This window comes from Acipenser ruthenus, chromosome 47 (assembly GCF_902713425.1).
Source record: "Acipenser ruthenus chromosome 47, fAciRut3.2 maternal haplotype, whole genome shotgun sequence".
In the NCBI taxonomy this organism is placed as follows: Eukaryota; Metazoa; Chordata; class Actinopteri; order Acipenseriformes; family Acipenseridae; genus Acipenser; species Acipenser ruthenus.
The window spans coordinates 6528261-6544577 of record NC_081235.1 but is presented as its reverse complement, the minus strand read 5'-3'; the positions used below and the strand labels follow the sequence as shown (position 1 = coordinate 6544577).

The 16317-nt window shown below is 39.4% G+C and overlaps 1 protein-coding gene across 2 annotated transcripts in view; it reads right to left on the bottom strand.

Moving 5' to 3' along the window:
* The window catches only part of LOC117428943 (rho guanine nucleotide exchange factor 18-like), a 48842-nt gene that overhangs the window by 21986 nt on the left and 10539 nt on the right, over positions 1–16317 (bottom strand). For both annotated transcript variants that reach the window (XM_059014337.1, XM_059014336.1), the window contains exons 5-12: positions 15604–15718; positions 15230–15287; positions 14636–14680; positions 14376–14453; positions 13806–13911; positions 12821–13010; positions 1473–1552; positions 617–680 (exon numbers count right to left, since the gene is read on the bottom strand). In XM_059014337.1, the coding sequence (XP_058870320.1) occupies positions 617–680; positions 1473–1552; positions 12821–13010; positions 13806–13911; positions 14376–14453; positions 14636–14680; positions 15230–15287; positions 15604–15718 (736 nt within the window). The remainder of the gene's footprint in view (positions 1–616; positions 681–1472; positions 1553–12820; positions 13011–13805; positions 13912–14375; positions 14454–14635; positions 14681–15229; positions 15288–15603; positions 15719–16317) is intronic.

Here is a 16317-nt window from a genome sequence, read left to right as displayed (position 1 = left end):
ATTATTAAGTGATCTAACCAAAATGTTTAAAAGAGAATTAAACAAAAAAACGTCCCTTTTCTAGCAAAGACTGTTCCAACCTGCGAAACCTTTGATCATATTGCTTTTAACAACCTGCCAATTATATCACCGCCCAGAATGCACTTGCTGTTCTGTCTAGCAGCTTCGAACTTCCATGTGCAAATTGATCCATCCTCACTAACCTATTTCCCCCAGAGCCTGCTTAGAAACTGCAGCTGCTGTCCACCTGCATAACACAAAAGAACCGCCCCGAAAAACTGTTGTATAACTGGAGATGGCAATCAATTACCTAACCACTCAAGTTACATACCAAATCAGCAAACCTACTGATCAAACTTATTAACAGAACATGGAGAAAGCATTGAAACACAGGCGCTTGCAATAAAAGCATCAGGGTTTCACACACACACTGATGAATGCTGACTTGCAGAAACATGCAGTCTTCCCAGCTGAAATCACATCTGCTGTGCCAATAACCCTTACAAATTAGTTTGTGATCAGGTGCAACAGGTGTGCAAGATCGCTACTGTATTGCCAGTAGTTTATGCGACTGTACCCCTCAAAACAACCCTTTGTATTTCAACAACGCACTGACCTTGACTGTGATTGTGTCCTGTGCTCTGCGGAGACCCGGGAGTCGGGTTTCTCAGGGAATCTCTCTGAGAAGAAATAACAACATCAATAACTGAAAGTGTAGTACTTTATCTATTGAGAGAGATTATTTACATCAAAATGCAATACATCTATCCATATATCTACATATAAATGTCAAATGTACTTCTTTAATACTTTAATAGAAAAGTAATACAGTGCTCACCCGTTATAACACTCCTCGTTAGTGTGGAATCGGTTATAACACGGTAGAGTAGTGGCTCCCATTTGCTCCATAATACCATTATAGTAGCCCTTTTACACTCGTTAAGGCGGAACACAAATAGCACGGTCTTGTAACTATGGCTCCCCACTATAGCGTTATAAAGGGTGAGCACTGTATTTTGAACATTGAAACGGTTCAAAGTTTATTTATCAAACATAGATTTTCAGCCCTAGATAAATAGGCTGTGCCCAAACAAATGCTTGGTCTGGACTGTAATTCCTAACAGCACATTATCCCACAGTCTAAGGGGATGTCATATACAATACTAGTGTTAGCAAACACCAGCTCTTATCTTTTCATGCAGCATCCTACCCAACATTGAACAACCACATCAGCTGGTTCTTACATTTTCCCTTTAGCACAGCAAACAAGACTTTGCTTTGTCATTAACCTGATTTTTGGTTTTAACACGGATTACAAAACGTCTATTGGAGCATCCTGTTGATTTGCAATGTCGGCAACTTGCGCTTCCATTACCAATGTTGTTTTAGCATGTTCCGACAAACATGCTGTAAGCAAATCCCAAATGGACACACAAGTGTAACAGTTACATGCCCACAAATGCAGTGCCTACCTTGAGTTTACTGCTGCTGCTGCTGCTGCTGCATTCACCCAGCAGGTTCTTGCAACTCTTGTGGACATTCACGCCGCAGTCTGGAAAAGCAACAGAAAGAACACAGGCTTCACTTATTTCCAGTTTCATTTTTCTGGTTTGGCTTCTAAAGGGTTCTCTCTACAGGGCAGCTCTTGCATAAGAGCATGTGTCAAGCAGATGACTTCTTAGAAAATGAATGGAAAAAATATATATAAACTCCCACTGCTCAGTACGCCTGAATGGTAGAACTCTCAGCAAAAAAAAAAACAAAAAAAAAAACAAGTTAATAAAGTTATTATGATGACATGTCGGTTAAAAATAGTCAAACTGCAGCACACAAAAATGGGAAACTACAGTACTTTACACGAAACATCTTTATATCAGTCTGTTTTATAGAGGAAGAGCATACTGTTCCCTACTTCTAAAAATCACCTTCAGATTTCTTCAGCTACAATGCATAATTTGAGCAGGTCTTAAAAAGCCTAGCAGATAATTTAAAACATCAGCCTTCACAGTAATTAGTCCTCAGGGCTTTTGAGGAAAAGGCTCAGTCTGTGGACAGTGACATTGTGGCAGGACAAGTACATTAAAACTGGGGGCTATAGTAACCACAGACCAAAGATCACTTAAAACACAGTAATGTGACTTCTTGAGCAGTTTCAGTAATGTGACTTCTAACAATAAAGAGGGTTACAGCACAGAGAATGTGATAAATTAAGACTCATAATCTAGATTTTTTTTTTTCCTTTACATTGAGGAAGATGCAGATGTCTCCTGTTACTTTAATGTGTTGTTGCGTTGTCCTGCTCATTATTGCCTGCACTGCTGAATAAGGTTCACGTGATTAAAACAGCAACAAACAAGCATGCAATTAGTGTCTTGTCTGATTTCCCAGCAAACCCATATCCCCACTGCGGGTTACGTGACTCCCTGTGGAAGATAACAATAAAACACATGAATACCTGCTTATAGTAGCTTGTGTACAGTTTCACCTAGCAATACACTCAACTCAAATAGACTCCCAGTGCAAATGCAGGGTGACAGCTGTGGGTCACAGTGGGGAGAAGAAAACAAAAACTCTGCTTTTAACAATCGTTTCTAATTGAATCTAAAGTGGAGTTATAGGCTACATTTCAAATGTGCAAAATGTGGATTAAAAAGGACCATTGAGAATGCGTCATCACCCAATTTAATTCAGGAGGCCTCCAAAGGTCATCCTAAAGCACACAAATTAGAATAGTTATCTGTGCCTGAACTGCATTGACCCAAATTCCAGTTTGGATCCTGACAATCCAGTTCCACACGAGTTTCAACAACAACAACAAGAAATGACAGTGCTACAGTACTTTATGAACAGCGAGAAATATATGGTAGTTTTTAAGTTATACTTGACATTTCATCATAGCTTTGACAGTCTCCTTAAGCTTGCATGCACAATTCAGATTACATTCGATTTGTTTATTTTTCAAAGACGACAGCAAACAAAGAATGGCTCCATCTTATTAATGAAACCTGCAAGCCACACAAAAAATAATCAAAAAGGCATCAACACCCCGCAAATAATTCATTGTGTTTTACGTTTGTCTATTTCACATATAGGAAAGAGCATGCATGCATGCTTTCTTGAAGCTTGAAATGCTTACAGACTGAATTCTGCCCTTGTACTTTCTTCAGGCATGGTAGAGCATATTATTATATTCCAGCCAAAATGCAAAACCTAAACTTATCAGCAGCTTAATCATGGAGGTAAGAAGGCAAGAAAATCATGTTTTTCTTCTCCCACACCTACACAATTAGCCCCTCCTTTGAAATTAAATGACTTGCTCAGGTTTCAGCATGTTTCGGTGATTAACATTTTGACACACGCCACAAAAAGGAAGCCTAAAAAAAAAGGCAGGACACCGACAGAGGCACGCACACAGCGTTATGTTAAAAACTTCACGTGCTGCTTCGTTGTGGTGCCATTTGTCTCAAAAGGAGGGCTTCCATCCATGAGATCGCAATAAAAAGGCGTGCAAGTCCTATAATACTACTGTTGTCCATAATCTGATGTCTTCACTTGCCCCACCACCATACAGAATAAAGTGGTCAAGCGAGTTCACACAGCCACCAAGCCATGTGTTTTTTAATTTTTTTTATTATTATATTGCAAGTTTAAAGCTCAGGTCAGGAAATAATATATACTATTGTATCCCTCAGAGCAAACCCCTGTTCTAGTTTCTGTGCCATCTTCCTGTATCCAGAAGAGAGACAGAAGCATGCTTCTGCGGGATTATCAGTCATTTTCCATTTAATACTATGGAAGAGCAACAGCCAATCAGTATGGGTAAACAGTTTTAAATTCTAGAAATAATACTAGAGAATACTAGCAAACTAAGTAAATAAATAAAATTGATTTAAACCAATAAACATGAAGTACTATATACTTATTCTAGCAGATTACATTCTAACCCTAACCAAAGCCTAGAATAGTAGAAAAATACAGCCTACATTAGCAAATACACACACAAACCAGCTAAACTAAACACACTGACTGTAGCACATGCAGTGATGACTAACTAGGCAGCCAAACCCAAGCAACCAGCCTCAAAACACCCCTCCCTTTCTCCACCTAACTCCCCAGAGACCTGCAGTGCAGGCCAACACAATAAGACATCGCTCACTGCGGAGTGTCTGAAGTTCTGCGGAAAACATTTGCTGTCACCGATGTATCTCCTTTCAAGCAGCACAGGTTGACTCCCTTCACTTGCAGGAATGAAGTCACAGTATCTATCACCTGCCTGTCAATCCGTCGCTCCCTTCTCTCAAGTTCACCGCCTATTGTGCCTGAATCTAAAACATCAAATCGGCAGGTAGGGGCATGAACAACAGGTACCCAATCAGGAGAGCCATAAAAATGAACGAGCAGAGTCAAATGAAAAGGGTTACTACTAGACAAACATACTGTGTCTGTATAGTAGTAGTACACTAGTAGTAGGTCTGTTAGCAATACATATTAGACTGGAAAGAATGTCTTTACAAAAGTCAACATGATGCAGGACAGGATATGATCAATGGCAGCTTTGGTTTTAAGCAGATTATCAATACTGTGCCCTTTAGAAGTACAGTACTGATAATCTACAACACAATCTAAAAACACACAACTTCCTATGAACTCCTTGTGATCATGTTTATCTTGCCTCCTGAACCTACGAACTGCGTGCAATAAGCGTTCGATCAAACTATGCTGTCATCTCATGTACGGTATCAAGCAAGGAAAACACAATGCTTATTGCAACACGCAGCAAAGAATACAGAAAAAAAAGAGGCACTTAAACGTTCACTACCTTTAAAAAGCATTAGAGGTAAAACTACCGTCTAGCCATTATCATACTTTAAAAACAACATTTTTAAAACGACTCTACAAACTGGGAATGACTTCTCAAATTCACAAATAGACCAGGAAAAAAAAAAAAGTAGTTTACATTTTAATTGAGCACTTTTTCATGGTCGAATGGTTTAGTGTGGCATTCCTTTCAAGCGTCCGACATGCTAAGCAGACTGCATACGCACTTTGCTTTAAATGAAGAACAGAGAAATGTTACGTACGTTAACAGCTAATAAATGTGTTCTTGAATAAAGCTGCAGCGATTTGCTGGTTTTAATGGATGTTTGAGCATATCCTCAAGGACAAATCCTATTTAAGGAAGAGTTACTGTATGGTCTCCAACACTTCTGCCTAATTTTACAATGGGTCATTAATGCTGCTGTGCCCCACACTATCATGTTCGATTTTACACCGAAAATATAATTTGGAATGGATGGAAATAAGACTTCTACTGCATAGCAGTTTCAACCATTCCAGGTTTTACTAGGAGCTTGATTAACCACTCAGCTCTTGTTAAACTCATAGTAAAACCAGGAATGGATCACACTGCTATGCAATCTTATTTCCATCCTTGCTGCACATTCCTGAATAGTTTAGCTTGTTGATTCCTTGTTGACAGCTTGTTTACAACTGTTGTGCAACTGGAGTCTTATATCCACCCCTGTACTGCATAATAAAATTGGATACCATTTCTCTCATATTTTAGGATTAGGCCTATTCATCCTTTTTATTACTACTATTGCTACTTCTATTATATCCTTGAATGAATTACAACTGCTGACCTGACATGAGCACTGACCTCAAAGAAACCGCAACTTCCTGGAGTTTAACACAATCAGACACTAGACTAAAAATACTCACATGCACCGTTGGAGATGGTTGCTTACATTTGTTACATGCAGAGGTAAATAATCATAGCAGCTGCAGTATTTAGATTAGTCAGTGTAAAGTGCATAAAAATAGTGCTGCTGAGGATTGAACACCACAAATTACACAACCTTGGGTTCAGAGTGTCACACCACTGTACCAAAACACAGGGAAATATCGTTATGTAGAGTACTTGACACTGCGGGTATCTTTGGTTTTAAAAAGCTGGAGCTACAGAGAGAGGATTGCTAATGCACAGCCAGCCTCATCAACACATGACTGAGAAGGTCAGAGCCTGAAAGCCGTTCTGATTCAATGGCTGTCCTGAGGGTATTTTCCTCTTCAACCCAGACTAACCCAGTTAATTTGTCATTGCTTTCCAGCGTTACAGAAAATCATTAGGACAATGGAGCAGTCCTAACTAAATTTATGGAATTTTAGCTTAGAAATCAAAACAAAACAAAAAAACACATTTATAAATCTTTTTCACCAAGTGCATACATGCATTTTTCCACGTTAACACAGCCCTGTACAATTTGAATATTACCTGTTTATTTAGCAGACGCCTTTATCCAGAGACTAAGGTGTGTGAACTATGAATCAGCTGCAGAGTCATTTACAACAACGTCACACGGAAAAGACAGAGCACAAGGAGGTGAAGTGACTTGCTCAGGGTCACACAGTGAGTCAGGATTTGAACCGGGGACATCCTGGTTACAAGCCCGTTTCATTAACCGCTGGACCACACAGCCTCCTGAATCATAAACAACCATGCCCTCCTCTAACCTCTGCAGAACAAAATAACGTGCGATAGCTGCTTAGCAAGCAAAACTGAACGTGAACCGTTGGGCACAATCAAGTCAACGCCGTCCGCAAACTGAAAGGAGAAACACATTTAGCCTTAGAGATAAGGCCAGATCATTTCCCCCGAGAATGTCAATAAGGCCTGGTACCTAAGTAAATATCAAATCCAAGGTGCTTTAAGGCTTTTGTAGATCCTTCTGGAGAGAATGAAGCATTTCCCCTTAACCAAAGTGACTGCAAAGGCAGACTGTGCGTGTTTATCCGTGTGTCACCTGTCTCTTAAATAATCTGACGCCAGGTTTAGAGACAGGTATCGCATAAAACAATCCTTGGATTTATGTGTCAGTCTTACAGGTTACATATACATACAAATACAAATAATCAAATACATTAACTTGGTCCTTACGTATTAAGGTACGAGTTGTAAATCTATATAAATGCATTCCCAGAAACCAAATAAAAGAATGCCTGGTATTTATTAAGTGCGCAGGTGTTGTGAGCACCAACTAAACAAAGAAACGTTTCATTTTATTTATTTATTTATTTATTTATTTATTACTATCGTCAAATAAAAAGCATTACAATATTTAAAAAAATCTAATAAGAAACTACATGAACACTCCAGTTAGTCGGTTCAGTCTGAACAGATTATTAAAACAGGCAAGAACGAAAAAAAAAAAAGCGTGAAACGGTTAGATTTATTTTCCCAGAATTAGCAGGTTTGTCGATGCAACCTTTTTTTAAATTTTTTTAAAAATGTTTTGCATTGCTGCGATATACAACCTGTACAGTTTAACTACCTTGACAGCAGCGAGGCCTACATGTCAACAAAACGCCTGGCGTAACTCGCAGGGACGAGTGATTTCTGTCTTACCTCTATCTCTATCTCTATCTCTGCGGCACTTTCAGCCAGCGTAGCGTGCGTATCGACAGGGCACCTTCAGATTAATTTAATATTTTGACTCGCTTTCTCCACTCACAACAGCAGTGCCCGGTACGCGAGTCTCAAAACACCGTTCAAACTATTCTCACCCAGTGGTATTTGCAGGAGCCTGTCCCTTTCTCACAAGGAATTGTGGGAACAACCAGTGCCGCTATTAGCATGTAATCTGCATAACACAACATTCCACAGCCTGGCGATGCGGTTTTAAAGAGACAGGCACTCCTTTTCTTTCTCTCAAAACTGCATTCCACGTACAAGCGTGCATTTACAACGTCGCGATGTTACATTCTGCTCAATAATTACCTTCTTTTTTTAAAAAGTTTTTTTTTTTTTTTTTTTTTTTTTTTTTATAAAGAATTAAGTAAACTATTTAACTACCACACGCCCTGAGCCAGATACGAACCCGGACCTCTAGGGAAAAAAAACAAACCCTGGCGCTCCACTCAGTACTCCAATCACTTCTTGACCTTGAAGGTTTTTTTTTTTTTTTTTTTTGAGTTTCGATCAGGTGATATGCTATCTAGGTTTCCCATTATAAGAACAACATACATTTGACGGAAGATCAGACACTGTTCAAATTGCAACGTATTCACTGGAACAAACTGATAATGCCACATTTATAAGTAGAGGTTATACAAGCACAAGTAATCGCAGGAGGTTTCTGATACAGCGAATAAATTGTTACAATTCACCATTCTGAATGTTTGTACACACTATAAAAAAAGACAAGGGAAAAGTGAATCTAACTCAAGGGGGCTAAAGGGGCAGCAGTGTGGAGTAGTGGTTAGGGCTCTGGACTCTTGACCGGAGGGTCGTGGGTTCAATCCCCAGTGGGGGACACTGCTGTTGTACCCTTGAGCAAGGTACTTTACCTAGATTGCTCCAGTAAAAACCCAACTGTATAAATGGGTAATTGTATGTAAAATAATGTGATATCTGTATAATGTGAAATAATGTATAATGTGGTATCTTGTAACAATTATAAGTCGCCCTGGATAAGGGCGTCTGCTAAGAAATAAATAATAATAATAATAAAAAAAGAGACATTTCGCAGCTGCGCTTCACAGGGATATACACCAGAGGGCAGCAAAGCCATTGAATAACAGTTTTCAATGGCCTTTTCTGCCCTTTGCATTGCTTACATTATTTTTCCACACCGTTCCCCTATTTCAAAACCACTGTTATTTCAACTGCCTGCCTTCACTGAGTAACACTTCACGGCAGACTGCGATAGCAGCTATTGCTACTGTACTGTAGTATTCATGTGTTCATGTTGTCGGATTACTCAAAAGTTCATCTATATGGTTTCTGTGGTGCATCAGAGTGGTCCGTATAGACAGGGGGTCTTCGATACAGACTGTACTGTCTATGCGTAAACACAATGTCAATAATGGCACTTAAACGCATGTGATATCACTGCATTCCAGTCATGTACTGTACTGTAAATACACCCTCTAATTTTCCTTGCAGAAGAAGGTGTGGAGCACCCAGGCTGTTTAATGTTATATTGAAGTGAGGCACCTCCAAATGCGTGCGGCAAAGTGAATACATCAGCCAGACTTGTTTAATAAGCAATCAGATCCAAACAGCCATACACAATGTTTCCAAACATCGGTGTCTGACTCTTAGATTTATTACTGTTCCTGGGCGATCCTGGGTTTTGTCTCGCCACGCGCTCTGTAAACACATAAAACTTGTTTATGGTAAAGCGTTTAATTTAGATTATATTTGAATGCAATCAAGGGCTGCATATAGATGCATTTAAGTAAATACATGGGGTTTCTGTGCACTGGTTCAGCAAACGAGTTCCCTTTGTTTTATACCGTCTTCCTGAACTACGGAGGGCGTAAGGGAGCGCCACATAGTACACAGCAGTTCAACGCAACAGCTAAAAACGTGTTCCTGTCCAGTATTAGCTCCGTACTATTTCACCACGTTCTCAATCACTGAACCTTTCGTTGCTACTCCATTCTCTTCTCTTTGAGATGCCTCTGGATGTGTTGTGCTAGCGGCCTGCCTCTACTGGAGTCCTGTGTGCTAGAGAGATACTCTGTCACTCTGCTTTACTGAAAAACATGACACGTGCAGTGAGGTGCACCAAACAGGGTTTACAACTTACTGACAGGTTAGATCGAGTCACTCTCAAATGCAAGTAATGAGCAGAAAGCTACTGAAGCTGTGTCCCAGTGCAGTTGCTGCTATTTGTATAGCTTTATAAGAACTCCTTGGAAATTGGTATGGATCTCTTAACCAAAAAGGTTGGACAGTTCAAGCCTGCAGACCAACATTGCTGCTCTGTGGTATTATACCTGCAGAGAAGTCAAGAAAGCCTATTGGAAATGAAAAGTTGGAGTAGACAAAAGTTGTAGTAGCAACTCCTAATGGTCGATGACAGACCATGAACCAACCTGCACTACATGTCTTTTGATGTCTCTAAAAACCATCCTACAAAGACTCTCTCTGACAGTTCACTATAATGTGACAGTAATTAGTTTCCATTGGCACGCTACAATGAGTAACTAACTGGGTAACTTAATCTGGGATCAATCAGTTGAAAACTGCACCTGATCTATATTTTTATAACAATTAAATAAACCACCCATTATAATAATTGTGCATGTACTTAGTTAAGTGGTGGAAACGTGAATCATGACTCTCTGGTTCTATAATAGTGCCTTTTACATCTCACCAAACTGATGAGCAATGATGACAATCCAATGTTATTTCATTCTATCCCAGAGTGCATTCTCAGTCAGCTTACACGTTTACCACAGGAATGTTGCAACATTGCCATGGTCATACTAAGCACATACCATTGTTGCACCAACATGTATGTGTCATGTTTTAAATATGCTTGACCATACCGCTCTGGGCTTTACAATGCTTTGCTATGCTTTACCAGACTTTTTGTTAGGATTTTAGGAAGGAGAAATGCACCACATTTATAGCCTTTTAAGTTTGGAGCTTGCAGATAGCCTAGAAAAAAATGTGCTAATGATTATTTGGACTAAACAGCTTTGAGAATTTAGCACAGTGTGTGCTACACAGTATCAGGACCACTGTGCAATATTTGTTCCAATGCATAGTGCTGTTTTTAGCTGGAATTTCCCCAGAATCACATTTGAACCAATAGCTCTGTAGTAAGATTTTTCTGCTGTTCCTACTGTTTGTTTCATGTTCTTATAAGGGGCGTACACATCTATCAATGCAAAATAGTTTCCCAACAGAGTTGAGAATTTCCACTTGTTTGTTTGCAGCTGATTCCAGTTTCATTTTTAAGTCTATGCCAGGCCGTGTCAACACAAGGTAGGACTTTGAAGACACAGTTAATGAATTACAAGAAGCAACACGCACTTAAGGAAGTTGGCTGGATTTTCCTCTTTCGCTGTGCTCTGTTGCAATAAATATCGAATCATTTCAACGACGACACAATTAGACTTTTATATTTTGATAGCATGATGCGTCACTGCTGTACACAGGGGAAATCAAATAGACTATTATTAATATTACTGGATACAGTTACTTCACCTTTAAGATATGCACATAGCACATAATGTATATTAAATTTAATGAGACTCTATCTCTTTTACCCACTCCAGCACTGAAAATGTGTTCTTATATGACCAAGCTCTGAAGTTTTTATTTATACCTTTTCCTCTTTATGCAACATAACATGTAAACCATTGAAAATAAATGAAAGTCATTTACCTTATTTTATACCAACCCCATTTTCATCGGGTCAAGAAAAAAGAACCAAAAGTTGCAATTTAAAAATTTCAAAGTGCATATTTTCATAAATATCTTGCATTCGTTAGAATTGACCTGTCTGACCGCACACTCACTTCCGAACTGACAAACACATGCAGAGAAACTCGTATTGTGTACGTGAGATTAGCTACAGTTCTAAAGCTGTGACCGAGTGTTAATACAAAACAGGAAACTCCTGGTACAGCATGAGCATGCATTAGTGCATTGTGAGTGTGAGCTGAGCGGCACCCTCCTGCTCATCTATCCCAGCCAGCATGTTAGTGTGAGGAAGAGCTTATCAGAGTAAACCACCTGCAACATGTGCAGGTATAGAATGGGCACAGAATCACAATCTACCTGCATTAGTACTGGAACTGTACCATAGCACAGCGCCACCCAGTGGCCAGGTCTAATGGGAGAATTTAAGTTTAGCCCAGATGTCGTTCCACTTGCCACATTTAAATTGTACAGTATTATTATTATTATTATTATTATTATTATTATTATTATTAGTATAATAATACGCTGTAACCAGCTACGGACTATATATATATATATATATATATATATATATATATATATATATATATATATATACTGTATAATTGCATTATATATAGTATTATGTATTATATTATTAGAAGCTTTTATTTAAAAGAGCCAATGTCCCAACTTTTCGATATGTTTAACATGTCTTTGTCAAGGGAAAGTGTGTTTGAAAACAAAGTGTAGGAACTTATAGGCTTTTGATGCTAAGGTAACTACACTCACTTATTTCTGTTTAAATCTATTAATGTGCTTGTGATGTCTTTTACTACATAGTTCATGATGTAACAATCTGCTATTCCTTTCTATTTAAACCTTCAGGTATCCTCCTGGTATTGAGTCTATTTATCCATGTATTATCCTTTATTCTTCTATATTGTACATTATCTAATTGTATATATATATATATATATACACACAGTATATCTATCTATCTATCTATCTATCTATCTATCTATCTATCTATCTATCTATATATATATATATATATATATATATATATATATATATATATATATATATATATATATATATATATATATATATATATATATATATATATTGGGCAGCAGTGTGGAGTAGTGGGGCAGCAGTGTGGAGTAGTGGTTAGGGCTCTGGACTCTTGACCGGAGGGTCGTGGGTTCAAATCCTGTTGGGGACACTGCTGCTGTACCCTTGAGCAAGGTACTTTACCTAGATTGCTCCAGTAAAAACCCAACTGTATAAATGGGTAATTGAATGTAAAAATAATGTGATATCTTGTAACAACTGTAAGTCGCCCTGGATAAGGGCGTCAGCTAAGAAATAAATAATAATAATAATAATATTATTATTATTATTATTATTTATTTCTTAGCTGACGCACACTGACACACAGCATTAATTCTGATTAAAGCACTGTTAGGAGGTGCAGTTCTGTGAGGGACAGAGCCCTGAGCCCTGCACACTGACACACAGCACAGTGCAATGCAGGGTGTTCTTGAGTTCTGAAGTTCTGAAGCAGTGATGTGAGTGTTCCGAGCTGTGTGGAAGCCATGCGCCGGTGGTACTCACTCATGCACTGAAGCCCAGGCTTCCTTTGCAGTGTTTTGCTGCACAGCGTGCACGTGGTACAGCTGGAGAACGTGCCCGGCACCAGCTGGTGCCCGTTTCTCATTCGCATCTTTTCTTTTGGCTCTTTTTCCTTCTCTTTCTCCCTTTCCTTTTCTTTTTCCTTTTGCTGCTCTTTTTCTCGATTCTTACCCTGAAAGAAAAAAAAAAAAATACAGTAATACGACTTACTCCACAGGGCAACAACGCTGTTTCAAATGCTATTCAGCACACTGTACATTACTGCAGATAGTTGTGCAGTTCGACATAATACACAGGATATCCCATTAGTCAGGCATCACAGGCATAACTGTTAATAGTGGTTGTCTCTGTGCTTCTTTCAGGGGTGCAATATCTTTAAGCAAAGAGGAACACAGTCAGATGTGTGGTGCAGATAGTCAAGAGGGTGTGGCCGTCCGATTTAACACAGAACATCCTGATCAGAATGATAGATGATGTTTATGATGCCTGACCTACAGTATGGGACACCCTGTCGTTTAGCATTAGCGCAGTCAACAGTTCAAACAGACTCCCTCCCAGTGATATGAAATAAAAAAGCAAACCATCTGTAAGTTGAACTAAACCAACAATAAACCTCAATGCAGGTCACTGGTTAAACAATTTTTTAATTCCCAAATCCAACTGACCTTATCTGGAATCAGATCATAATGGCTATGAAACCCCTGGACGGGAGAAGATTTGAATTAACCAGAAAGGTGGGTAACCTCAGCTTTAAAGTATCGTGAGAGTGTCAGCATTTATCAAATAGGTTATAACAAGCATGTTTGGTTTAGGGTCAGGTGGAGGTTTGTAGAACCTCAATGGTTAACCCTTAGGAAACTAAATCAAGCAGAATTCCGACTGAGCGGTTTGGAATTCTGGGTGACAGGCGATGCAGCCGGCTCGTGTGCACTGACTCCTGGGAGCTGGTTTCTGGTTTGTCACCTACCTTGTCTTTCTGAAAGGAGCCTGCTACTCTGCTCCTCAGAGAGCTCAGCCTTCGTTTCACTTTGGTTCCTTTCTCCACTTTGTCTGTCTTGTCCTCTTCTTCATTTCTGATGATAGAAAAGAGCAGGTGGGGTGAGACGTGCTGGCAGGAGCGCCACGCACATACTGAGCCACACCTGCAATAACACAACCCAGCCATCCAGAAGGAATTCACTCTGCCTCAGCAGTTTTTTTTTTCCATGAAAGGGAAGAGCAAGGTAAACTATGGGCCAGATTTATACTAAAAAGCCTCTACCCTGTTTTGGAATTAATAATTCATATTTTACTTGCGCCAGTGAGTTCTTTGTCATTTCTAGATTCATTTCAGAATAAAAATGGATTATTTTGCAAGTAGCAATCATTCTAATCAGTGGGAACTTACAAAACTCTGTGCAGGTGTGTATTTTTTTGTCTGTGTATATTCGTTAGTTATTAATTACCACCTCAAGACATTACAACAGGAAATGTGTTTTTATCTGATTTTTTGATATGGGAGTTTATTAAAAAAACATGAATGCAACAAACCACTTACGCATTAGAGAGAAATTCATACCAGGTCAGGTTTTGTGAAGATGATGCTTTTCCTTCTGTCTTCTGCCTCTGCTTTGCTCTACAGAAAAGAGAGACATCAGACAGCCATCCACGAGCAGTGAAACCCATTCACACGGTGTCCCCTTCCCAATACTGTGTGCCATACACATAACACAGTAGCATGCTGATACGAGCAGCTGCACAGACTGGTGGGAATGGGTCACTGCTGGTGGCAATGCGGCAAGCAGCTTGACTACTTACCCGTGGTAATGCTTTAGTTCTTGCAACACCTGTGTTACCATCAGCCTAAAACAAACGATACAATGAAGCTGAGTGTTCAGCAGGTAATAATGATCACATACATCCACAGCATTCTGTAAACCTGTCCTTTCTAAAGGCTATGCTGCAGCTGTATGAGTCTGGGCTCGTTTGGTTGGCCTGGACTGTACTTGGATGGGGGACCTCTGTGGCAAAGCAGGTGCTGGTGTTGATGACTTTGGAGGGGGCAGTCTCTGGTCCCTGAGTTCAACCAGCATCCAGGCATGAGGTCAGGATTGAGGGCAATTAACTACTACGTCCATCAAGTGTTTAACCAAGGTCCTGTCCACCTCCTGGACATTATAGATCTCAAGGAATTGGGGTGAAATGCTGGGGTCTGCCTGCCCTGAGTGGTTACATCTTTTAACTCCAGTGCTGGCTAAATGGGGCGCTGGTCATCCCGAAAAGATAATTGCATCTCATAGGATCTACCCTGCTTCAATATCTTCATATAATCCTGTACCATTCAAACAAACTGGATTCCAGGCTGGTATACCCGTATTGTAAGTGTAGACCCCACACTCGGACAGTACTTACATGCGATTCTGCTCTTCGGGAGTTGTTTCACTTTCCTCTCTGGCTTTTTGTTCTGTTCCTAAAAAAATATAAAAAAATAGGAATCAGAGAACCTCCTAATGTATTAATTATTATTCCTGTTTTTAATGAAAAATTGAAATATTGTACAATGTTACATAATGTAGACAATCGAAAAATTGAACCATTATTTTAAACCAATATAAAACCCCATAACTTTATAACAGATGTTTCTCAAAAAAACAAACAAACAAAAAAAAAAATCAATCACTGCTTCACAGCCTTGCTGGGGGGTGGACACCTATAGACCCAGAGGTTACACAAAGGTTTATAAAAGGTGCACATAATTCCATTAAAGAAAGACAGTTAACACTGACCTTCAGGAGCTGGAAACCAATCCTCGAGACTTCGAGAGAGACGGACCGTACCAACTTTTTCTGACAAATGCACCACCGACTTTGACCTGAGCCTTTTGCTAGCATCTTCCAGGTCCTAAACCAATAATCAAATACAGATATATAATAATTTAGTACTTTAGAAAAGGTTCTGGTTTTTGCATTGCACACAGTTCATTTTTCAGTGAATTGCACACAGTAACTCCAATGACACAGTAACCGCATTGCAGCAACACAACGGCACATGGAATTACAGTGCTGTTATCAATCTGTGAAGTTTATAATTGCATATAAACGGCTGCACTGTAATCAATGACACTCCAAAAAGTACTGTAAAGGATGGGCTGTGTGAAAAAACACAACTTGTGACTAACATTTGGATACCCGTGTCTGCACAGAGAGCTATATTTTTACTTTTCCAAACTCCATGCAACATCTGTGACAACTTCATTATTAAAAAAAAAAAAAAATGACTTGTGCAACTTTGGCCCGGTGTTCCCCAGTCCTGCTACAAAAAAAAAAAAAAAAAAGGTTCCTATAATAAAACTTGAGACACCAGACACCAGGCGCTTTCTTTGGCACAGTGCGCTCAGCAGCCGCTCTGCTAAAGATGTCTCAGCACTGGCACCAAGGCTGAAATTTTAATCCAAACAGAGACTTGCTCCAGTGAACTGCCACAAATCAATTGATTGAGAA